Source organism: Mya arenaria, chromosome 4, assembly GCF_026914265.1.
Source record: "Mya arenaria isolate MELC-2E11 chromosome 4, ASM2691426v1".
Classification (NCBI taxonomy): Eukaryota; Metazoa; Mollusca; class Bivalvia; order Myida; family Myidae; genus Mya; species Mya arenaria.
The window spans coordinates 66,589,721-66,616,114 of record NC_069125.1 but is presented as its reverse complement, the minus strand read 5'-3'; the positions used below and the strand labels follow the sequence as shown (position 1 = coordinate 66,616,114).

Genomic DNA, 26,394 nt, shown 5'->3' with positions numbered 1-26,394 from the left:
ATCTCGTTAAAACGGCTTACGCAATCTCGTTAAAACGACTTACGTTATCTCGTTAAAACGCCTTACGTTATCTTGTTCAAACGACTAACGTTATCTAGTTAAAACGACTAAGTAACTTGTTTTAAAAGAATACGTAAGTCGTTTAAACGAGTTACTAAGTATGTCACCTCAATGCCTAAATCACGTGTTATGTGTCTACCTTTCTGAATCTTTGTTGCTGTTGTTTTAAATGTTCCAGATTGTTTCGTTCAGTGTTAAACGTGTTTAGTGGGATTTATGTTGAAGCGGAGTATTTCATTTTGACACTGTCGCTTTAAGCCAGACACTGTTTTGTCCAGACAATGAAATGAGGGTGAATTCAAGTTCAAGTCATCTCGGGTTTAACGCCATGTTCAGATGGGGTAAGCATAACAATCTATTACGAAACCTTGGACAATCTCAATAAATGTTTTGTAATACAATATTTCAGAGAGCCATATAAGGCCAGGTGGCATTAATTCTCATCATGTTACCCCATATGTAAATGTAAATCCGGTATTGATCACGTTCCGGCACAGTTTACATGAACTCCATAGCTCCCAAACAGTATTACATTCATGTAAATTAAACTCGCCTTTTCAAGTTTAAATATAATAATCAGAACTTTAGAAGATATTTTAAAATATCCGGTATTTATATATAAAAACTTTCTATCTCACCAAATTCACTGATCAACGTTTATTGATATGGCCATCGAGTGACCCCCGCCAGCAAAAATAATAGTCACATTTATGGAAGTCTACCGTAAATAATGTTTATGGCTTCAGCTGTTTCTATAATTTTATGATGTTTGCCATACCAGAGGATAATGAAATCAGCCCAGCCTGTATGACTTATTAAGAACCGTACATCACGGATCGCGCCAACGTTAACAATTGCAAACATGCATATTCTTTGTTAATATGAAACACACATTTTGCTTCATGTAATTTTATAACACAATGATAAAATGACTTCTAGACAAAAGTATACACTGCACAGGGGTGTTAACAAAAGTCGGTTACTGGTACGAACATCTTCAAAATTTGAACAAATGATTCAAGGGTGACGGACATATCTTTTATCTCCATTTATTGCGGAAGGTGAAATTAGGCTACTTTTTTAAATGTTTAACCTTAAAAGTAGAGATGAGTTGACAATTTCAACATTCCACCAGGGATTTACTTTACCCGTCTGCTGGCCGTGCTCAAGCAGGTCAGTGACCGTTCAAAAAGCAAATCCGTCTGCTTGGTCGCAGTCCAAATTGACCGCTGTCCACCACCGTCAGTTGATAAACCAGTCAGGCGTTCAAAACATGTATTTGTCATATATTTTAATATCGTCTAATAAAACACTAAATTCAATTATTTTTTTCACTATTTTAAGCAAAGGAACAAACCAAGTCAATATGTATAATGTTTATAAATACTTGGATGTTTAAGCCATCTTTCACATTGCAAAAAAAAATGAAATAAAAACATTTAAAGACAAGGCTGAAATTTGAAGTTAATCAAATAAATATTAACATACAAAATTGACTGATAACATTTTATTCAAAAGTTATCATTTACATTCTAGGCAACAGCAAACACATTGAAATGGATAACAATAACTTTAAATCATAAATGACAAACAAGTTCATATACATGTAAATAATAATTATACTGACATTGCAGCAGTTAAACGATATATCACATGTTCCTTTAACGTTAACATAACTAGAGCTGTCACAGGAGTGACGAATACCCCCAAATGCCCCTGGACACAGGAATGGCAAACCATTCCTTTGAAAAGAGGCCATAACTCCAAGGTTACTGCACACTGCATCTTCTTTTATCATGCATGTATTGTTTTATTTAAATCTGTTGAGTAATTTAGAAGTTACACTGCTGACAAGAAAAACTAGCTGATGCTCTAGCTGATCTCTTCCGAAATAAGACATCTAGAGCATTCACGAGCTTTTCTTCCAACACGATCATCATCAAATTTTACAAGTACATATTTGGGCTTGAATGCATCCTTATCCACCTGGGAATAAATCCCGGGACTGTTCCTGTAGCCGAATTAACAAGTCCATCTGACAGGTCAATATTAGTAGTAAGCACTACTGTGGCAACTATGCCATACTTAAGTTCTGCTGGTATTCTACTGGCATCTGGTTCAAATGAAGCATGCCGGATTTGTTTTGTTTGTTCATCTTTCCAAGTGTCAATTACTTTAAAGGTAAATATTTGCTCATTAAGTTTTTGAAGGATCTATTGAACTTAACCTGTATCTTCTGATGTTACACCTGTGTACCAAAAAAAATTCAAATCTGTCAAGCCTTTCATGAGTTATCTTCTGGAAACCATTTTTCTATTTTTAGTAACAGTGACCTTGACCCCACTAGCCCCAATATCGAAATTGATCTTATCTTCTGATGTTACACCTGTGTACCAAAAATTGTTCAAATCTGTTTAGCCTTTCATGAGTTATCATCCCGAAACCGTTTTTCTTTTTTTAGTAACAGTGACCTTGCCCTTGGCCCCACCAGCCCCAATATCAAACTTGACCTGTATCTTCTGATGTTACACCTGTGTACCAAAATTTTTTCAAATCTGTCAAGCCTTTCATGAGTTATCGTCCGGAAACCGTTTTTCTATTTTTAGTAACAGTGACCTTGACCTTGGCCCCACCAGCCCCAATATCGAACTTGACCTGTATCTTCTGATGTTACACCTGTGTACCAATTTTTTTTTAAATCTGTCAAGCCTTTCATGAGTTATCGTCCGGAAACCATGAAAACCGACTGACCAACAGACCGACCGACCGACAAGTTCACTAACTTGATCTGTATCTTCTGATGTTACACCTGTGTACCAAAAATTGTTCAAATCCGTCTAGCCTTTCATGAGTTATCGTCCGGAAACCATTTTTCTTTTTTTAGTAACAGTGACCTTGACCTTGGCCCAACCAGCCCCAATATCGAACTTGACCTGTATCTTCTGATGTTACACCTGTGTACCAAAAAAATTTCAAATCTGTCAAGCCTTTCATGAGTTATTGACCGGAAACCGTTTCTCTTTTTTTAGTAACAGTGACCTTGACCTTGGCCCAACCAGCCCCAATATCGAACTTGATCTGTATCTTCTGATGTTACACCTGTGTACCAAAAAATTCTCCAAATCTGTCAAGCCTTTCATGAGTTATCGTCCGGAAACCGTTTTTCTATTTTTAGTAACAGTGACCTTGACCTTGGCCCCACCAGCCCCAATATCGAACTTGACCTGTATCTTCTGATGTTACACCCGTGTACCAAACAGTTTTCAAATCTGTCTAGCCTTTCATGAGTTATCGTCCAGAAACCATGAAAACCGACAGACCGACTGACCGACAGACCGACTGACCGACAAGCTCACTCCTATATACCCACTCAAACTTCGTTTGTGGGGGTATAATGAAGAAAAAATATGTGATTCTTAATGTATATGGAATTGGTATAAAAATTCTTGTGTATATATAAAAAATATGAATTCTATAACTATCTGTAAATGGGGACTTCAACAAAACCACCTGCATGGAGGTGAAAATACACATAAATCCAGTGTGAAGAATAGAAATACAACTGTATAATGGTAGTCATACATGATTGGGTAAACAATGAAAATAATTCAAAATTGTTGTAATGAATTATTAAGATTTATCACTAGGCCCAAGGTTGTCTATTGTGTTTTTTAAGGTGAAAGAGTGGAGTGGTACATGAAAATTATAAAAGCAGATGTAAGGGCCTTGCTTACATGTGTGTATTGTCTCAGGCAACATGCTTTTTTTATATAAAACATTCTTTCAAATTTCATTTCACATTCTACCCAAACACAAAGTTTTTATTATTTCCATGTACAAATGTAGTAAAGAAAATAAGTGAACAATTATAACATACATGCTTACTTTAACAAAAAGAAAATATGTGAACAATTAAACATACATGCTTACTTTAACAAAAAGAAAATATGTGAACAATATTAAACATACATGCTTACTTTAACAAAAAGAAAATATGTGAACAATTAAACATACATGCTTACTTTAACAAAAAGAAAATATGTGAACAATTAAACATACATGCTTACTTTAACAAAAAGAAAATATGTAAACAATTAAACATACACGCTAAATTGAACAAGTATGGTACTGTTGCATTGTTTGTGCACTACAGCGATGATAGTTTTTAATTGAAATAAAAATACTAAATACTACAATAGCTAAGCATATCCAATAACAATTAACAAAGATATTGTACTAGACAATATCCTGAGTAAAACAACAGGTGGGCCATGAAAGTGCTATATCACTTACCAGAGTACCATATATTTGAATAAGAAAACAAGCTGTCAAAATAACTTAAAACTAGCTCTGGGAAGAAAATATGACCTCGTGTTAACAAAAATGTTCAAACATTTGATCTTTTGACCTTTTTCTTACCAAGAATTAACCCATTTTCATTTTTCGTAGGCTAATTTTAAGTCGGACAATCATTCTGACAAAGTTTCATAAAGTTTTATTCAGAAAAATGTGGCCTATGGTCAGTTTAATTATTTTTTTTCTCTCAAATAATTGACCGAATGACCTACCTTTTGCCCTACTTGGCCTATAATTGACCTTGACCTTGTTATATAGACATTCAATTTTATCTAGTAACATAAAGATTAGGTAGAAAAATTGTTCGTAATTTTGTTTTCATAAAGCAAATATAAAGCAAATAAACTGTACATAACTAGACATTACCCATAATTCAATAATTATTGCTTCTGAATTAAATAAAAACAAACGACCTAGTGACTTTTTACTCCACATTTCTACTATTGAACTTCACCCACTTTCTGACCAAAATTTGTGAAGACTAGTTAGATAATATTGTAGCCTCAGGGGTGTTTAAGTTTTATCATACATTTTATCAAGTGTTTTACCTTGACAATAACAGGAAGAAAATTTGGCCTCTGGATTTTTCAAAGAATTTCCGAAAATTTGACCCAGTAAAAAACATTCATTTAAATTCTATTGGCCTTCACATTCTGACAAAGTTTCAAAAAGATTGGATAGCCTAAAATGTTGATTCTAACCTAGAGTGTTCACAAGGTAAATGTTGACATTAGTTGACTGATGAGCCAACTATGAGCTAAGTAAAACATAAACTAGAGACATCACAGGATGTTATAAGGCTGACTGCATCTTTGACAGAGACAGCAATAAGTCAAGGAGTTATGGTTTCGGTGTTACACAAACATTCCTTATATAATATTTTGATGCTTCTAGTCAAATTCAATTTCTTTGAAAAGTTTTGCGGTTGTAATAAAAAGTGAATTCATTTGTTACGTTTGAATATTAAAATTTACAAAGGGCTATTAATCAAACAATATTAATGATAGACTTATGTTACCGGTACTTGTCATAAAAAGATGGTAATGTTACTGTGATCTATTGTATGAAGTTTGAAATTGAATTCTTCAATGGTTTAAAAGTTGTTAAAAAACAAAGACATAACAAATGTGGATGGATGGATGGACAAACAGAATGATTATTTAAGTATAGGACACTATCAAATGTTTTGCAACGCCCTTATAATGTAACTATAAAAACAAAACTGAAACGCAAGTACAAGAGAACTTGAATACTCACAATTGGAACATAATGAATGTGTACCAGTAACATCGTAAACAAAAAAACCTCCGACACACTGACCTAACTTTTCACAAATATACTGATATAATTAACATACAATGACACATGGAAAATGCATTTACCATACAACTGTAGTCTCCTCTTTAATGTATATCCCAATAATGTTACTGAACTTTTAATGACTGTAACCTGACACTCTTATTCAAAATCAATACATACACATCCATAAAAAACATAGATTTTGAGTGATAAACCTTTTACTACTTACTAAATAATGCATTTATGGAAAATATTAATTACTGATAATAAGATTGTAACCATGTTTTTACCATGCTATATATTTATTAGCTAAAATCCTAAAAATATTAAATGATTAGTGAATGCTAAAAGATTTACTGTTATCTACTATTGTCTCATAAGGTAGAGAAACTCTTGTTTTGTGCAACTTTATATCAAATTAAACTTGTGGTAAATCTTATTTGGGAGTAAGAGTGCATACAATGACACATGAAAAAAGCATTCACCATACAAATTTTGTCTCCTATATAATGTATATCCCTATAATGTTACGTGAACTTTAGATGACTGTAACATGATAAAAAGATGCTACCTGAACATGCATAAACTGTGTCATATATTCACTCACAGCTAACATGGAGCAGTTGGCATTACAAAAATATAGATACCCGGTAGTCAGAAGTAGGGTAAATACTTAAAAAGAGCGCAATACTCTTCTGAACCAGTTGGATCATATTTCATATTTGTTCTTATAGTATCGTTATTTCGTTTTTGTCCAAACTGCAGTATAAGTATGCATAATACAATACCTTGATGAACAAGTTTTTGGTGAACTACCTTAATAGTGAGGGAATACCAGCACAGTGTCCGAACATGACAGTGCTCAATTTTGGCAATCTTCAAACAAGATAATTTTAGTATGGATAAGAGAAGCAGCAATTACAAATATTATCAACCATCCTAAAGTGCCTTACATAACTAAAGTGAAACTTCAAATTGAAGGAAATCAAGTAATACATGTTGGGCATAAGCACAAACTTCATTAAATGGCCAGAAAGGCTTAAATCTGGCAACAAACTAATCTAACAACAAAACAATCTGCAAGTTGTAAAGACACTGGCAAGTCTTTGTGTTCTCTTGCAAAAAACAGTATTTATTTGTTTAGCTTTACAGTAATGCCCAGGGCCAGTATTTATAAAACATATTCAGTCATTTTGTATCTTAAGTCAAATTCCTAAATTGTTCATATTCAAATTTAAAGAAAAGGTTAGAATATTACAAACAATTAATGAGAATAAGGTATTTTAGATTATATCAAGTTATATATCATATGACTAGTGAGATACATAACTCAGGAAAATCACTTACCGCTAAGTTAGGAAATGACTTAAATGCTTTAAGAAATACCAGCCCTGGACAGTATTTGCTTTTAAGAAATGAACAAGGGGAGACAACTTTACAACAAAATGCTCTCTACTTATAACTCTTGCACTTGCACAACTTCATATTGCCATTTATCCATGTTCCAAATAAATTATTTTTTAGTAGTTTACCAGTTCTGCTACAGGCAAAATTTGGTGAGAAGAAGTGTTAAAGGGGAGGGGAGACTGTAAAAATAATCTGCACAAATAAAATGAGATAATAAAACTGATCACTGGTAAACAAATATGCATATCTTGCCATTCATTCATGTTCACCAGTACTTTTTTCTAAATAAAAAAATATTAAGGCTGTCTTTCCCACATTATTGTACCAATAGCTTGTCTTCTGGACAAAAAACACCTCACACAAAAGTTCTTCTAATAACTGAACTTCTAAATAGAACTTGATTACTGGCAATGAAGGTAATTGCAGGCTACCTTTAACAACAGTATTTTAAATATTGATACTATATTTTTTTGTGCTTAAGCATTGTATTCTCAGCATTGCTATATGAGGAGGGTTTCATAAGTTGTGACAACATAGCTGCAAAATCACAGTTTCCTAATGCACATACATGTGAAGCCTTTTGAAATTTATATATGTTTCGGCATGCACAAATTGATGAATTTTGAAGGCAACATAGCTTTTTAAGATACGTTTCCTTGTTTAAAGAAGGGCGTTATAAGATGAGACCCTGCCCATCCTTTTCCCCATGGGATTTGACAAAGACATTGGTACTGTCAAATCTGTAGTAGAGCAAAATGCCTTTCTTACAGTGAAACATATCAGGCATAAATTCATCAGTGGTGTATTTGATTTTAAAGGAATAGAAAAATTATGCAAGGTATGCTCACATTGGTACCCCACTAGTTGAACCCAGAACAGAAACTGGAACACATTAAAGACATAGGCATTGCTCTCTAAATATGAAGACAAGGACTCTCTGTGGATAAGCACAATTGTCACGGGTGATGATACATAGTTGTTGTTTTTTGTTTCTGTCAGCAAAGAAAATAACAGAATAGGGTTGGGTGAAGATAATGAGCTTCCATTGATAGCTAGGCATAGAAGTTTCAGGTGGGTCATGTACACTCTTTTTTTTGATAATGACAGGATTGTAGCCAGAGTCTCATAACCTGAGCACAGTCCGGTCACAGGGCATTTTTTTATAGGGATATGTTCTTTCTGCTGTTATTGACCACTACACCACAGAGCGCCAATGTACCGGTCTGCAGTGTGTGAAGATACTAATGCACCCTGGTATTGCTTTGCACTCGTTACAGAAAATTTGCAACAGCACAATCTCCAACTGTTGCACAATCCACCATACATCTTAGACCTCTCATTTTGTGACTTAGGGTTGAATAACCACATCAGGTTGTGTCTACACAGGCATTGTTATGAGATGTGCAGTGCCGTTGGATGTGTCTTATACCAGTGTAAAAACAGTATACCAAAAGTGGAGTTTGCAGACATTTTGAGACTGGATTGTGAGTGTGGATGCAAAGGGGAAATACTTTGAGCAAATCAAATAGACATTCTGCCAAAAAACAAGCTATAGAGATAACGTTCCTATGATGCCACTTCTTATAATACCCTCCTTGTATAAAGACTTCACCAAGAGACATTTCTGTTCATATATACTGATAAATTACTATAAAAACAAAATAAGATAAAAATTGATAAAACCTTAAATCTTTTAAAATATCATTTAAATGATCATTGAGAGCTCTTTCTTATCTATATTTATATTTATATATGAACTATATTCACAATCCCAATGGTCGATACAGCTACCTATGATTGACATGTTTCATATTTTCTTACCGTCATGTATTGCTCATATGCACCAAAACTATAACAAAGTACACTTTTACTCATCCTGTACAATATTGTTTTACCCTGTTTTAGGCTTTCACAACTTTCTTAGATTCTGGTTTGATTTTGACTGACCTTTAATTTCACATTGACAAGGTAGAGATCACAGATTCTCATTCATTATTATTATATACTTAACATTTTTTTTACATACAATGCACCTGTCAATGTTTTGCGTCTCTATGAGGGGGAGGGAGCTTTGAGCAGAATTAGGACAGTGCATTATTCCCGAGAATTTGACAGATCAAGTGTGACATCCAATTATAAAACATATTTTTCTGGATTTTCTTTGATGACTGGAACACCTCTGACCCAGGCCTTTTTGTCTAAAACACCTAGGTGTGCCTGCCAGCTAAGTGAAAAAGGTGCATAAGTGATTCTATAGTGCTTGTATCAATGCAATGACAAAAATGTTACAAGAATTTCCAAAATGAGTTCAAACACATTAATTGATTGTATATTAATTGATTGCACATTAATTGGTTATACATTTTAAAACATATAATCGCTGATTAACTGTATGTTTTTAAACTTGTTAATGTAGGTAACATTTATTTATAGTGATATTCAAAAATATTTCCCATATTTTCATGACAACAATAGGGGTTTTAATCTACATGTTGAGAGCTTGGCTAGGACTGGCATATATCTTCCTGGGTTGGTGCTGCCTCTGCCTGGTTACTGAGACTGCTGCTGCTGCTATTCCTGGTCGAGACCTCAAGTACTTCTATTAAGTAGTGAAGCTTCTTACTGCGAGCCCAGCTGTATGTGTTGTCAAATCTAACAACATCTGTAAAAAAAATCAATTACAGTTTACATGGTCGACCAGAGTCATAATCAAAAAATATTATATATGTCTGCGCTTGACAAAACAAAGGCCATTACAGCAATTTTAGTTTTTTTTAAAATGACAGGCTTAAAATTCATCAACCTTACAGGGCTTGTCATTGACATTTTTGATATATAATATCAACAACAAACTATGTCAGAGAACGTACAGATTCCCGGAATGTCACACTCAACGGCCCCGTCTTCAGGCACCAGGTGACTGTTGCTGCGCTGTGTAGGAAGCACCGTCTCCATATCTCCCGCCTTTAACCGCTCTCGGGAACTTTTCCGGAACACACCGAATCCAACATCATAACCCTCAGTAAGAAATTCATACCTGAATTGAATCAGGAACAGAAAAAATGTAATTTGGTCTGCAGAATTGATAATTCAACATCAACCGAACACCCATATTTAATAATATCTCATTCTGAGTTTGTCATTCTGAGTTTCAGACTCAGACTTGGAAATGAAAAGTTTTAAATGTTAAAACAAGAGTTGTCACTGTAAGTGATGAATGGCCCCCATGTGGTATTAAAAAAATTATGGAAAGGTCAATTAGTAATTATGCAATTACCAATATGCATACATTTAGAAAATAACCCCATAAACTTTAAGTATACATGAAGGATCTCAAGTGCAAAGGAGCGATGAAGTACGAGTAAGGGACCTGGGACACATCCAGAGATAAGGACCTATGTCTCCAACATGACAAGAATTGTGCCACATTAAAAATGACAGCCGTCATGACCACCTTTTCTCTATGTGCAGTTATGCAGCATTCCAAAATGATTATAAATTATTATATAATTATTATATATATATAATATATATATATAATTTATAATGATCAAGCATGACTGTGATCTTTGGGTAAGAGATGGGTCTGCATGACACGTCACCTTTGTGTGTCTAACATCTATGCCAGGTAATTTCCAAATGGCACTATGTATGGTAAAGTTAAGGCAGAAGACAAGATAGATGCACAGACAGATGAACAGGACAGTGCAATTTTGGTAGAATTGAGAAAACTTTACAGAGAAGTGTGTGTTTGCAAGGCGCATAAGAATATCATTGAATATTTACATGGTCCCGATTAATAGACATTATTTTCAAAAAAAAAAAAAAAAAAAAAAAAGCCTGCTCCGAAGATTGGACTCTAGAAACAACTGATATCTGTCACACATTTTCACGATGTGAATTATGTCAATAGTTTTTAAGCTGCAATTCGCAAGTGGTGTTCATGGCTGTAAACAGTCTAGGACCTTGAGGCTTGGCAGAGGTGAATCTAGACAGCCATTTGCCTTAATTCACAATTTTAGAACAATTCATTAGACCATACCTGAGAGCACTATTTGGTTTATGAACCTCATATTCTAGCTGCAGGGTGGATCCCCGGCCAATGGTTGTACACGTCATTGCACTGTGGGGAACTGCCTGGTTGTAATATTCCTTCGGGATTATACCACCCTGGTTGATCTATGGGTAAAATTGTCTGGTTAGCAAGTAATTGGGTGGTGTGTTTTTTTCATCAGTTATTTAAAGGGGCTGTACTCCGTATGATGATATAGCAAAAAAAACTGAAAATTGTCAAAAACTGACAAAATTGGTATCGACGTGTATAAGACATTGAAACTTACTAACTGAAGTACCACATAGTTTACAATTTATTTATTTTCGCAGTTTTTTTTTCCATTAAAAAATATTACTAGGTATGCCTACCTACCTAGTTGATGTTATCACATGATATTACCAAGTTAGGTATATAGCTTAAATATTCCAACTGTTTAGGGTAAGCCTTCGTAGCACAGTGGATACAACACTGGACTGCAATTTTGGCAACAACGGTTCGAACCCGGTCTCCGACTCGATATTTTTTTACATTTTGGTATATTTTTACAATTATGATATCAAAGAGTATAATATTTCATTAAATAGTTGTCCTGAGATTCGTAACAGAAAAAAAACTTTTTTGGGTGTATAGTCCCTTTAAAAGACCCATAAAACCGTTTGTGTAGTTAACTGAGATAAAATGATGCTCTCATAAAATTAGAGAAATATTCTAGTGAGTAGAACAGTTACAGTTTTTAACAGGGTGACATTGGGTAATACTTCTAAAAATGTGTCTGCAATTCTCTAATTTAAATGGCCATTTTATTATGCAAAACTAGCGATTATGATAACTAAGCAAAGCCTGTGTACATGTGTTCTACATCTTGGGTCACCATCAGGGTCCGTGAGAGTCCCACCGTAACACATGGGCAGCTGGTCAGCATCTATCTCCTTCAACAGGGCCTCCTGGTAGTTCCCTGAATAAACAATCCAGTTACATATGAGCCCTCATTGAACAAAATACCACTGCCAAGTCATGCATCTATCAAAGTAGTAATATTGAAAGATTTAAGATTAAAAGGTTTAAGCAATAACACACTCTAAAATTATCATAAAGGTATGTCATCTATAGTTAATCACTGAACCAATTCAAATAACTGAAATACATTTTTGTACTTTTCCTAAAAATTGATAAACTTGTATACATAATGAAATAACATTTAAGACATGCTTTAATAAAATGGTTTGCTAGTTTGACAATTTACCTGCAAGCACCGCAACCTTTTTAGCGGTGTTTTCATGTAGAAATGGTCTCACAACTGACCAAATCACTGGAAACATTTTTGGACCTGAAAGAGGTTAAAACATATATTATGTTGTATACTTGAATGATTAAGCGCCTTGTTAATAATTCATATACGCAGTTTATCTACAGTAAAAGAATATGATCTAAATTGCCTCTATTCATATTAAAAATAAGTGGGTAAAGTTTACATGTATGATTTTGTTCATTTTTCACAAATTAAAAGTAAGCTTACAAAGATACAAATTATACAAAAAAAGCCTGATTGATAAGCTATTTTGTTTGTATATGAGATAATGTTTATAAAGCATAGACTCACTGTTAATGACAAAGACTTTCTTGAGAACCTCTGGGTACTTGCTTTCAGCAGTCTCCACAATGGTTAGGTACATGTCTGCCGCTAAAACAGTTGCACATCAGAATCTTAGCACAAAAAGGGGAACGGGACCAACTGGATATCTACATGTACATTCAGTATAAGATGCTTGTTTCTCATTTTAGCAACAAGATTGTCAAATTGAAACTGTAGTACTTAAATTGAACTCATTGCATTGCCTTATTTTCAAACCATCTTCTTTCAATATTGAAGAATGCAGACAGGCATTTAAATGGAGTTTCCTGAACAACAATCTCAACGAAGAGGGAGTACTTTAATTGTTTCTGTTTATTCCTTTCTATGAACAAGTAGTTGCTAGAAATATTTTTCAAAGATTGAAGTATTTCATTGAATCACTTATCATTACTCATCATTACTTGTATTCCTCTCTAATATATAGCTATGTTAAAACTTACCAGGTAATGCAAACACATTGATAGAAAGTAAAAATAAATAAATAATAGTTTAACATATTACAGACACGCAATAAAGTACAAAAAGTGAGAATGGAAGAAAGTGCAAAGCCAAAGCCATAGGGAATAAAAATGTTCAGTGCAAAATGAAAGAATGATCTGAAAATATCAGTCCTCATTGAGCTTTAAAACTATTGTTTATATACCGGGCCTGATGGTTGTGGTCTCTTTTATTGAGGTGTAAATGACAAACCAGGTTTGTGTATTACAATATTGACTGACTTAGCTGTTTTGAATTGAAAACAGAAAAACAAAATTCAGACCAATTTTTAAACAATTTTCTGTTTTTGAAATCGGTCCGGCGTGGTCAAAATCGGTCCACACCGGCAAATTGTCGGTTTTTAGAAGCCCTGTACTGGGGTACATGTAGTAAACAAGAAGTCGATCAATGAACATTTCAGCCATTGTATTGCCCACATTTATTATGGGACTAGAGGATATTTTGGTGCTGAAGGCCTAGGTGTTTGAGCATATTGCTGCGTGATTGTCTATGATTATCAAGTAGAAGTATCAAAGGAGTGCCACAGGATAGATTAGTAACTCCACATGTTGCTTTGTTAAAAGATTTAATCTTTTTTAGTTTTAGACATAATGGAAGAGATAAAAAAATACATTGTATTGCATTGTACCAACGAGTCGGACATGACTCATGGAAAATAAGGGCACTTGTACATTCCATAGTGAAAAGGAATTCCAAGAATTCGAACAATCCCCAGCAACAGGCTGCCAAACCTTTTTCCATCTGACAGGGAATTTCAGTGTAATGGCTTAAGAAAACAAACAACATTTTCTACACTTCTTTAACATGGTACAAACACAAAACCCTAAATTTGGTCACCATAAATCTAGTGACTTTGTTATACCACTGCAATATCAGTAAACTTACACATAGTACACAAATTTTAGTACTTTCTAGACTAAACATGCAAGCCGGTGAGTGTTTATGCTATACATACATTCACGTGCCAAGAGTCGCAAGCTGTACCCTTTCAAATCATATATAATCGTCAATTCTCCTATGTGCTTTCCTTGCTGTCAAAAGATAAACACAAACAAAATGCTACATTTAAATATTATAATTAAAATGAAAGGTTTCAACAGCTGAGTCCAACAACATCTGAAACCAAATATTATAACATAATTAAGAAAATTGGCATTTAAGCAATCATTTTTTTTCAAGAAAAAAGAAAATCTATTTAATGAATTACATGTAGTTGCCATCTACAAAATAAAATAAGTATAACCAAACTATCGCATAGCTTCACAAAAAAATAATAACCTACACTATATATACAATCAATTAAGCAGTCCCTATTCATGCTTAAATGTACTCGCAAAGCATAAATCTTCTTTAGTTTGTTAAAAAATCTTTTATTCAATACCAAAATTGTGACATGGTTTTATGCTTTACAATGTACAGTACTATCATAATCAAGCATGAAATGGACAAGAGGCAAAAATAAACAAGAGTACCGTAAGATAATGTTTATGCTAATTGATTTTTTCCTGATCAAGGACTAAACCTAAAGAAGTATTTGAGCCAGAATTATGTGACCTCCTAAACATTGAGTTATCTCATAGAGAACAACTGATCCAAGTTTCATATTGATAGTTTCAAAAGTTTCAGTTTATTGCAAAAAAAAGAATGTTAATGCACCATAACACCAAGCTCAGAAAGACCTCAACTTATTTTAAAAGAAAAACTAGAAGGTTGTTTTTGTAATCAATGCACATCGCCGCAATATGTTAAATATAGTCATATGACCTATGATGTCTAAGTGTTACCTTGACCTTGAACCAAGTTGTTTGTAACATGCCCATTGCACATTATCTCAATATGGTGAACATTTAATGTACGTTATTTTATTTTTTTAAGTGGTTCAAAACATACGAAGCGGACACGAAACTTAGTCATACGACCTTTGACCTAAGTGTGACCTTGAATTTAAACCTAGCCTTTTGTAACATGCGCTCTGATAATCACCTTAATAGGGTAAACATTTGTGGAAAGTTATTTCAAAATCCTTGAAGCGGTTCAAAAGAAATGGAGCGGAAAAGAATTTAGTCTTATTACCTTTGACATGTAAGTGTGACCTTGACAGTGTACCTACATTAAGCTGGTTGTAACATGCACTATGCACATGAGTGTCTCAATATGGTGAACATTTGTGGGCAGTAATTTCAAAATCCTTTAAGGGGTTCATAAGAAATGGAGCAGAGGATTTTAGTTTTATTACCTTTGACCTGTAAGTGTGACCTTGACGTGTTCCTACATGAAGCTGGTTGTATCATGCCCTCTGCACACTGTCTCAATATGGTAAACATTGTGGGCAGTAATTTCAAAATTCTTAAAACTAAGCTGTTCAAGAGATATGGAGTGGATATGATCTGTGATGGACAGATAGACATATGGCCGGCCGATGGACGGACAGATAGACAGAAAGACAACTGGAGCAAAACAAAATGTCTCCCCATTTATTTGGGGAAACATAATTTCCTAAATATACAATAACTTTTCACCAAAAATATGTGGTTTCATTTATTTTAACAATGTTAAGACAAAAACAAAGGATGCCCTTATCTTAATGTTTTTATTAGTTTCCCAAATGACAGCAAACATAAGCAAGCACAAAGCAAAAGCTAGATTGAAATATTCCAGTTTAGAATATTTACTCAGAACCTAATGTTAAACATAAATGTTTAAGATTAACTAAACTGAACCTTAATGTATAAATACAACATATTTGGCATAGTGCTTTGTGGTACACAAGTCATTGTGTTTTAATAAAATATTTTTTTAAATAAAACTAGAATTCCACAGAAAATGTTGATGTCCTATGCATGGAGTGGCTTCTTTACTAAAAAGTAGGAATTAAGTTACTGGAGTAATCAATATTTCACTATTGAACTTGATGAAGTTCAAAGATATACTGCAATCTATGTAAAGATGGTCAAATTAAACTTGGTCAAGGTGTGTTAATTCATGCGTCATTACTCTAGAATGGATTATAAGTATCTATCATATGTTTCCGGTACGGATAGAAAAATCCGACCTTAGGGCACACGCCTAAGCAGGTAACGAGGATCGCCGAGTAACCGGTCACGAAGCGTGCAGGAGGGTCAGATTTTTCGATCGGTACCGGAAAAACATGATTAATATTTTTTCTTGCATACATAAAGTTATGAATTTGTGGAAAAATTGACGTAGAAAACGCACTTTTGTACATTTCACCAAAAAGCGAGTGCAACGTTGGGTACTGACGTCATAAAACGCAGTAATTTTAAATCACTATCGACGTCAAATCGTTCCTTTAAAAATCACATTTTACGATTATTTATTTTCAATTTTGATTAAAAGTATTGTATACTTATATTTTTGATTCCGCTTTATTGTAATATACTTTTCATAAACCTTTAATACGATTAAAGAAATAAGAAGTGGCACGTTGTTGTGCGTGACTCATCTTACATGGGGGGTGTAAGATGGGGTTTTCCAGCACTGGTCACATGACCGGAAACACACGTCCGGTATGCAAGAAAATGTATTCTGACTGTTTATTAAAAAGTGGACATGGGCAAATTTGGGCAGTTCAAGGGCCATAACTCAAGAGTGAACAGTGCATTCTGACTGCTGATCTAATCGTTAAAGAAATTTTATCCATGACGTTGTCAAGGTTGGAGAGAACTTTTCAAGTATGAGAGTGACTTTGGTCGTATATTGATGAATCCATATCTTCAGTGTAATTTGAGCAATCTGTTTATTGATCAAATTTAATTGAGATACATTAACGTTGTAATAAAGTTTGGTTAAGATTAGATAAGAAATGCTCAAGTTAAAGAGATCACAATGTGAATTTGGTAAAACTTTTTTACCAATCAAGGGACATAACTACAGTGAAAATGATAATAGTTGAGCTATTATGCTAATAAACATTGTGACCAAGTTTGGTAAAGATTGGATAACAAATACCCAAGTAAGAGAGCAGACTTGAAATTGTGATGCTGCGGATACCAATGCCAGACGACGTTATATGTATATGTCTGACAAGGTACACAAGCAACATAATAAAAAAGTCAAATATTAGATTTCTTAGTGGGTTTTTAGGCACTACATGTACAGACATAAAGCGTGCTATGAAACGTATACCAGAATAAATAATATCAAATAAATCAAGCAGCTATGTCATCGTTTTACCCTTCTACACTTATGCAAATCAATAACAATGACTAGTGTACCAAACACACATGCCGGAGTGCAGTGCTGGCCCGAGGGTGGGCAAGACAGTTCTGTGTTTACCTGGTTTCGATATGTGATTCCAGCCAACCCCAGATAAATCATATATCACCGTTAAGGCGTTTACTTTTCTGCCACACTAGAAAAATTTCACAAGATTTCTACAACACTTAGATTTCAGGGCAGAATTGTCAATAATTCAGAGGAAGTGTACATTTTTTTTTCAAATACATATATATGTTTCCATAATCTTTAATTAAGTTGACCGCAAAAGGCAAATTCAGAACCACTAGTAGCTACAATGCATCAAGATACAATAGATTATTCCAAATTACTGAAACTCTTTAAGTGGTTCTTTGACAGACCTGTCATCACGATGCAAACAGTAATTAGTATCACACAAATTGGTTTCTGTATAAGATATAATTGAAGTGTCACAACAATGTCTGTCCTTTAAAAGTGCATTGTCATTGAACACCTTGGTAGTTTCAGTGTCCTTGAAAAAAAAGGACTTGAAACACTAACTGCAAGCAAAGGTTAAATCCCGATCATTCTTTCAGTGGGTCAACTAACAAATTAGCAAGAGATATTGGTTTCCTGCATGGCTTCAGACTTGAGGGAGAATGTGTACCATTATTAACCAAATTTCATGTTAATATCTCTAACCATAAAGGTTTTTGAGATATGGCCAAGGTTAATGATTTTGCTGACACCAATGCCAATGATGCAGACACTGATCAGTACTCTATGGCAATACTATTTTTTTTCTTTGAAAAACAGACAAGTGCCACCAATCTTCTTTTTACAATGTGGACAATAAATATTACCAATGTACAAAGATCAAGCCTGATCTTTACACTAGAACTAGAAGTGTACCTTTTTTGACTCCTCCTCACACATCTTGTCCACTGTCTCCATAACGTGCACAAACTTTCGCATTAAATCAATCTTTTTAGCAGACCGCAACAACCCTAAAAATATATCATTATTTTACATTTTAATGACTTTTCTGCTATTACAAATGTGCAAAGCTATGCTAACACAACTTTGCCTTACAAGCATTACAAAGTACACCTGCAATAGATCTAGAATGCACTATTTTGAGCAAATGTCGAATTAGACAAAAGGGATTTTTTTAACATATGTTAAAATATGTTTAACATTTGTTTTTCCAGCATAATGTTGAATTATTATAGTATTGGGTTTCATTGATGTACGCAAATGATTGTCCAGTGCATTATAATCAGGCTTCAAAGACCCTGCACTCTTAATATGCAATAAACCCCTATACTTAGTAGAACAGTTAAAATGTTTATATTCTACAACAGTGAAACACTGGTGTTCTCTAAAACATAATTTTCAAAAAGCTTTGATTAGCTGTACTTAATTTTTTTTTCCAACCTTTAATATCAATGAGTCCATATGGATCAATGTAGATGGGGCAGCCTGACTTGTCTCTACCCAGCACACCACCAGTGCGGTATTTCTCTATCACTGGAATCTCTTGGTACGTTTCCAGAATTGTGTCCGCTCCCAAAGCTGCCCGCCATTCCAGCGCCTGAAGGTAAAAATCAAGATGTCAGTTATTGTTATATTTATTTGATTCTCTAAATGTTATGACAGGCCTTTTTTTAACTTTTATATGAATTTGAAACATGGCCTCCTCAATGCCATTTTAACACCCTGATATCTGGCGCTTGGATTCTTAAATCTGGATCACCATGGAGCGTAGAATCCAAAGTGAATCTAAAATACTTATATGTGGAGCTTTTGTCTGTGAGGTACCTTGCGAAATTATTGACTTCCACCAATGATCATCTGCCATAAACAATTGTGTTTAGATAACAGTAATGCAGACATGATCCTTGTGGTCCGTCAATTACAGGAAAAGGGAAACTGACACTTTCTGAAGACAGAACGAAATGTTATTTCTTTTCTTAATTAAAATTTCTGTTAAAATGTGTCTTTCTGATAAAACACAAATTGTTTATACGTTACTTCAGCTTAAAATCAGTAATATCTTAAGACATAAGTTGAAATGAAATATGCCAAATAGCAGATACAAAAAATGAACAATTAATTCAATTTTCAAATAAGAGAGAGAAAAAACTTATTACACTGCAGCAGACAGGTGAAAAATATGTATCGTTTTTATCTTGTTATAACTATTAACGTTTCTTATTAAAATAACTTTATAACTCATTAACAAGGTACATTAGTCCTTTATACAAGATAAAATAAATAACATGTATTTCACCGTTATGCAACAGTAGGCATGAGAAATTTCTGACAAAACGAACCCCATGAAGGGGGTGATTAAGCTTTTGCTCAATCAAAATAATGCAAGATACTTCTTCATTTGTTCAATGGATAAGTCATACTTTATCATAACAATTTCTATAATATACGCACGAATCATTAGTCAAAGTGTCATCTTATAAATGCAATACATTAATACCTGTATGTATTCAGAAAACAAGTGTTGTAATTACCTCACTATGCATCTTCTCAGCTTTCTTTACATCGAAGTCTCGTGCTATGAAAATAAAAAAGACATCATCAAAAAAAAAATAGAAACATGATTTACAAAGGCATTTGATGAGTTTATCACTTATCTACATTTAAATACCAATTTTTAATAAAAAATAAGACCCAAAATGTTTGTTATGGATGTTTGTTATGAATCTAAAGAGATTTTTTTTAAAGCCACAAGCATCAATACAGTTTTGAAAACAAAATATGTACATGTAATAAAGAGCCATTTACCATTTCTAGATAAAAACCAGAACTTATCCCTGACAAATCTCAAAGTGGGAATCAAACCCTGGATCTGGTGATCAAGATTCCAATATGCAACCTACATGGCCATTGCCCTCGATATGCCTTCCTTCAATGATTGGAATGCCTTGAATGTCATGTAAATGTATATACTGTAAGGTTAAATCACCTCTAAGCCAACGAAGCAGGTAATGGTCATCATGTTTTGGCTTGATACTGTCTGATACTGCTTTCCGAAACTGAAATAAAACAAACAATTACTGGTAAGATATGTATCAGGATTATAAGTGCTATTATAAAAAACTTTAAAAAATCAGATCTTTACTGGGCAATTACCTAACTGGTACCTGAATCTCGGCCAACCCTTCTAGATCGCTTCCGAAACCTTTATGAAATTTTTAAACAATACCAACAGTGAGCATCTAAAAAGCCTTGTATGATTGCTGTTAACATTTATACATGTATATAACAACACTTTGTTTACATGTTGTCAAAGCAGATGGAGTAGAGACATCATCCTGGCCAATTATTATGAGCAGTCTCAAGTCCAAGTTAAGACTCAGAAAAGCACTTTTATTAAATTACAAAGGATCCTCTATATTCCGCTGGCTTTATAAAAAATAATATCATAAGTTCACTATCTTAGTATCTATATGAATTTATCCTAAATATGATAAAATGACCTTTCACAAGTATATGCTTTAATAAACTAATTATGCTTCACATTATTATAAAAGCAATAAGGAATACCGTAGCTTTTACATGTAAAGGTGACTATAAATTAATTGCTAGATTTTCATTCCTGTCTCCGCCCTCTTTTTCCGCTGCCCATTTAATTATATTGATTCAAAAAGAGGTGTTAAACTGTAGTATGTATTTAGGTACTTGGGTATCCGTCTGGTACTATCCAGGAACAGCATTTATTCATACCAGCCGGTGTCGATGTTAACATTCACATGTAAAAAAGGATAATTTTTATGATGGTTTTCGTAGTTCTATCTTGAAACACTAGTATATTGGTCCCTTATGCAATAAGAAAAAGCATGAACACATATTCAATGGTGAAAAAGTCATTTAATAAAAAATAAAAGATCAAATGTTACTGCCCGCCCCAATTTAAAAATATTTTGGATGAAAATCTAGCAATTGATTTATATTGCCATTAATCTCATTAATCTCATTACATGTTAGGAATATATTTTTTTATTAATTTGACATTGTCTCCATCTGAACATCAAGAAAGGCCTTTACATTAAAAAGTATCATATAAAATAGCTTAAATGGTTACTAACTGTTAAAGAAAAATGCATAAAACATCAATTTTTGAACTTGAAAATAAAAATCTGCAATCTGATTTTTTGTCAGCAGTCTTTTTTTTACTGGTTTCCATAGATTTTCCCAAATTGGCTAGTTCCAAGACAAACAAGAGCTGTCACAGAGACAGCGCGCTCGACTATTCCGCCGCTTTTCGGTGTATGGATTAAAAAGTCTTGGCGAAACATTCATGGATCACTGTTAGATTAGATTTCAATGCAATACATGATGTGCTGAGATATTTACATAAATTGAATGAATAATATTTGAGGTGGTACACAAACTTTAACGAAAATTCTAAGTCGAAAAAGGGGCATAATTTTGTCAAAATGCTTGATAGAGTTACCTCCTCCTGAGTACAGGTTGGAGGCATGATGGTGAACAAGTGTGCAAAGTTTCAAAGCCAGATGTCAATGGACTTTGAAAATATTTGAGGTGGTACGCAAACTTTAATATAAATTCTAAGACGAAAAAGGGGCATAATTTTGTCAAAATGCTTGATAGAGTTACCTCCTCCTGTGTATAGGTTGGGGGCATGATGGTGAACAAGTGTGCAAAGTTTCAAAGCCATATGTCAATGGACTTATAATGAACATATATGAGGTGGTACGCAAACTTTAACATAAGTGGTTACGCCGACGCCCGGGTGAGTAGGATAGCTCTCCTTATTCTTCGAATAGTTGAGCTAAAAATAAAAAAAGTTGTCAAAACGTTCAATCTGTGAGAGTGCAGCTTTAAGGCATGAATATCTAAAATCTGTTACAAAAAAATCATTAATTGAGTAAATGATAAAGCAGATTTAATACAGTTATCAAAACAGTGAGAATCAATACATTCTCTTTAAGCTCCTTAGTTTACAGAAGATTTAATATTTATTTTCAATGGATACGGCTAAGAAAGATTTAATAATTGCAAAAACACTAAAAATGTACTAATTGTATGTACATGTTTAGCCAGAACATGGATTAAGGTACGGTAAACTTAGCTTAAAACATATTTCAAATGTAACTATTGGAATAGTGTGCTCTGAAAAATCAGCGTACGGGTATATATAGATAGTGACAGAGGTTTTTTCAGATTATTTTAAAATTCACCAAATTATATCAACAATACACTCGAGTAGAAAGAAAGATATAATGAATTGTTAATAAGCAGTTTTGCCACGTAAATCTGTACTTGAGACCGTTAAATCATGGCCCCAGGTTTATGCACAAATTTGGTAGTGTGCCTGTGGCAAAATAAAAAGTTGATCAATACTGTTATAGGATCATGTCAGCCTTTATGTTTATATAAGCATTAATTAATTATTGACTATTTAATAAAAAAAATAAAAAAAAGTTGCAATTTAAAAGTTGCAAATATTGAGGCACTGTGAAAAGGAACAGTTGATTTTCCTGGCTACCATTAATTTTGTTTGTTTTTGAAATAAAGTTTTGTTTTCTCCTTCATGAGTGAAGTACTAAATATAGTTTGTGCCAATTTTCATGAAGTCTGTTTAAGAATTAGAAGGAAATTTAACAAAAACATTAAAAAGTGGCCGGATGCTGTTATTCAACCAGTACAGCAGTACCACCTATTTTCTTGTAAGTCGCTCCCCTTTCACTGATGATGTCGCTGGTACTTAGCCGCGCTGACAGGCCTATATACGGATATTGTAAATACCATAATTTTCCTCATCATATATTATACATTAACAAGATGATTATCTTTTTTCCATTTGATATCCTATAGGGTTTAGCTAGGTTTAAAAAAGAACAGGGTGCTGATGAAGATAGAAAAGCCCTAAGAAAGATATGGGCACATTGTATCAGATGAAGATTAATTAGAACATTATTAAAACATTAGGAATTGTGTTCAACTGAAATTATACTACCGGTAGGTTTCAAATGCCAAATATGTAAAGTTTGTAAGTAATTATAATCAAATAATAGTTTTATTTCAAAACAAAAGGAATTTTGACAGTCTAAGGATTTTAATTGTATGAAGGCAGGTGGGTATCCATGCTGGTCTCTATGACAGCATAAAGGTGCTACCAGAAAAGGACAGGGTGAAGCAAGTTTTTATCTAATCTAGCCAATTTTAAGCCAAAACATCAAGATGTAATTCATTCACTTCATGGGTATATCATATGTTTTTTGATGTTTATCAAAGCAATAAGCTGCTCTTGATTAATGTTTTTCAAGTAGGTTTTCAGTTATGATTGTTGAAGAACAAATGAAACAAATAATGGAATGTGCGTGAACTTGTGGTGTCAGAAGAACGTATTTCATCATGTACATGAATTATCTTTGTATATGTGATCATTTGTCATGGCAGTGAACCATTTGGAATAAAGTATTTCATTGCCATAATAAAGTAACCACTAACTATAATATTGCTTAATTATACACTCTCATCGAAACATGAAGCTCTGTAAGGGGTCTCAAGGGTACAAATGGCCTCTCTTTATGCCGCTTTAAAATTATTTTTTATTACAGTAAAACTAAGATCATTTGACGAAGCCAGGGCCTGATGTCTTGAACAACCCAAGTTTCCATTTAGTCCGTTATACTGGTTGTTTACTTCTGCACTATTTATGTTTTGCAGTTTGGAAATCGCTCATATGTTCAAAGACTGTCATATACTAAATTTGTAGATGTAAAAAGTAAAACAAAACAGTGAATGAATAGCAAAATTAATATTTACATTATAATTTGTAAGTTCTTTCTCATCTGCAATATTACAAAGCCAAGTGACAATAAGGAATTCTTTTTGGAGATTCCGATGTTGGACTGTTATGATAGGGTTTTATTCATATATGTTAACTACTCATTTAGATTTCTCAAAATTAAATTCTCATCATTTATTTCTCACAATTATCTTCTAAAATGCCCTTGTTACGTGATAGCGGTCATGCATTAAAAATTATAATCGGTTTTCACATCTAAAATTTCCTTTCATCAGGAATGTGTGAATAAATGACCTCGACAAAACCAAAACGTTTTGCACATGATTTGTGTTTTGGGGACCAGCAATGGTGCTCCAGTACATAAATTAACGTAAAACATAAATTTGTAAAAACGGATTATTAAAATAAAACATGCTTTGTAAAACAGGACCAACAGGAAATGCCAATGGCTATTAAGAAAGCAAGACAGATGCCATTTTATTCCTGCTTGGTGCTGCAAAGATGACACAGTGATGAAATCACACAGTCTCATTGCGGTAAAATTTATTGACAACTCTGCAACACCCTTCCTGCCTCTTCTTACCCAATAAATTATATCTTGTTTCCAAAAAATAACAATTAAAGACAAGCGCCAACCCCACATTAAAAAAAATTCTACCAGACTCACCAGGTTCAAAGCCATGGGTATTGGAGATGTCTGCTAAACTCAACATGTCCACATTAATTATTTGGCCCATATCCTATCATAAAAGCCTACTGTAAATAAGAGTAATCAGTATGCCTGCTAATTGAATCAAGAAATTTCTTTGATCAGTTCAGAAAAGATGTTTTATCGCAGACATATAAATTTATAGGTCCAAGGTTTCATTCGGTCCCAATAGACAAAAGAAATAAATTGTCAATAAGATGTCATGTTCCTCAAGAATTTCTATCAAAGCCATTGTTCTGCTGAAAGTATCAATCACTCCACTTGCGTTGAAAAAAAATGGTTATATTGGTACCATTAATTAATCACAACTTTTTGTTAAATCAGCACCTCTTAGGTGTTAGAAGATTTGCCGAGGGTAAAAATAATTATTATAGCCTATGTAAATCTAGGGGATGTTCACCTTTGACCAAAACTAAAAACAATGGAGAACCAATCTACGGCCAGTATCTAAATGCAAGCCACCCCTTCTACGTTAATGTACAGCACTTCCTCAGCCTTAATTGAGTATATCACTATATATGGCAAGCGCGCCGGAGCAAATGCCAAACACTCATTGATTTGTTTTTATTGAAAGTTTAAAAACAATGTAATGTTAATAAGGACCAATACATCTAAAATGATAAAACGTTTTCCACACACCATTTATCATATGATACATGTACATCTTCAAATCAAAGGAAGTAAATAGCAGAATGCCGTCTGTTGTGGACAGTCAACATTTTACTATGACAATTTTCATTGGTACCTCTTGCAAAGCATTTTCCTGTTTCGGTGACAAATCACCAACGTATCCGCTCATCTTAGCCTAAGGAAGATTTCTTAAAGGTAAATGCTTATTATCCTATAATTTATTTGTTTTCGTGTGCTGTCAACCTAAACATAACCTTTGAACTAACAGTGTCCATTCGGAAAGCCTCGGCCATTTTCCATCCGTGTACGATAATTCCCGTACATTAAAATACCAAACAAAATAGGTCCAGACAAAATAGTCAAAACGGCCATTATCAATCTGGTGAACAATATTTTTTAACGCAGTGATCCCTGCTTAAAACTATTATCGGAAAGTGTGTACAATACCTTACATTCTCAAATTTTATCTTAAATGCTTGGAAATTAATTAACCTTTTAACTTGATGTATAAATAAGCATATACATCATGTTTACACGCAGGGCAGTTCTCTATTATTTGTATTTTCTTTAATAACCTAAAGGTTAGATTAATTTTACTTTTAAAATCATGAACAGGAACCGCTAGCTCTGAATAGCTTTCCCAGCAATCGACATACATACATTTTCCGTTTTAAATGCTGCCATACATATGAGATCAAAAACAAGATTTTCAATACCTTTATCATTTATAATTTAAGAATTCAGGTTCATATACT

General features: G+C 33.7%; 1 protein-coding gene across 2 annotated transcripts; it reads right to left on the bottom strand.

The window, feature by feature from the left end:
* Positions 1-185: 185 nt before the first annotated feature.
* On the bottom strand, positions 186-25,899 carry LOC128231211 (SEC14-like protein 2). 2 transcript variants are annotated; one of them, XM_052943720.1, is made up of 12 exons: positions 25,755-25,899; positions 20,488-20,557; positions 20,033-20,076; positions 18,942-19,098; positions 18,417-18,511; positions 17,604-17,679; positions 12,777-12,857; positions 12,420-12,503; positions 12,025-12,131; positions 11,165-11,301; positions 9,993-10,159; positions 186-9,784 (listed from the first exon to the last, which is right to left on the bottom strand). In XM_052943720.1, exons 1-12 carry the CDS (start codon positions 25,806-25,808, stop codon positions 9,627-9,629), a joined length of 1,230 nt encoding a protein of 409 aa, XP_052799680.1. In that variant the 5' UTR covers positions 25,809-25,899; the 3' UTR covers positions 186-9,626. The 2 variants fall into 2 exon arrangements, with proteins under 2 accessions (XP_052799680.1, XP_052799681.1); XM_052943721.1 differs by lacking the exon at positions 17,604-17,679 and adding an exon at positions 14,263-14,338.
* Between the last annotated feature and the right edge of the window lie 495 nt (positions 25,900-26,394).

Excerpts from the sequence above, each read along its gene's own strand:
- LOC128231211 (XM_052943720.1), bottom strand. The coding sequence starts at position 25,808 with ATGAGCGGATACGTTGGTGATTTGTCACCGAAACAGGAAAATGCTTTG. Across the intron at positions 17,680-18,416 it reads GTGAGGAGGAGTCAAAAAAG|TGTGGCAGAAAAGTAAACGC; the intron begins GTACACTTCTAG and ends AAATTTTTCTAG. Across the intron at positions 12,504-12,776 it reads GAAAGTCTTTGTCATTAACA|GTCCAAAAATGTTTCCAGTG; the intron begins GTGAGTCTATGC and ends AACCTCTTTCAG.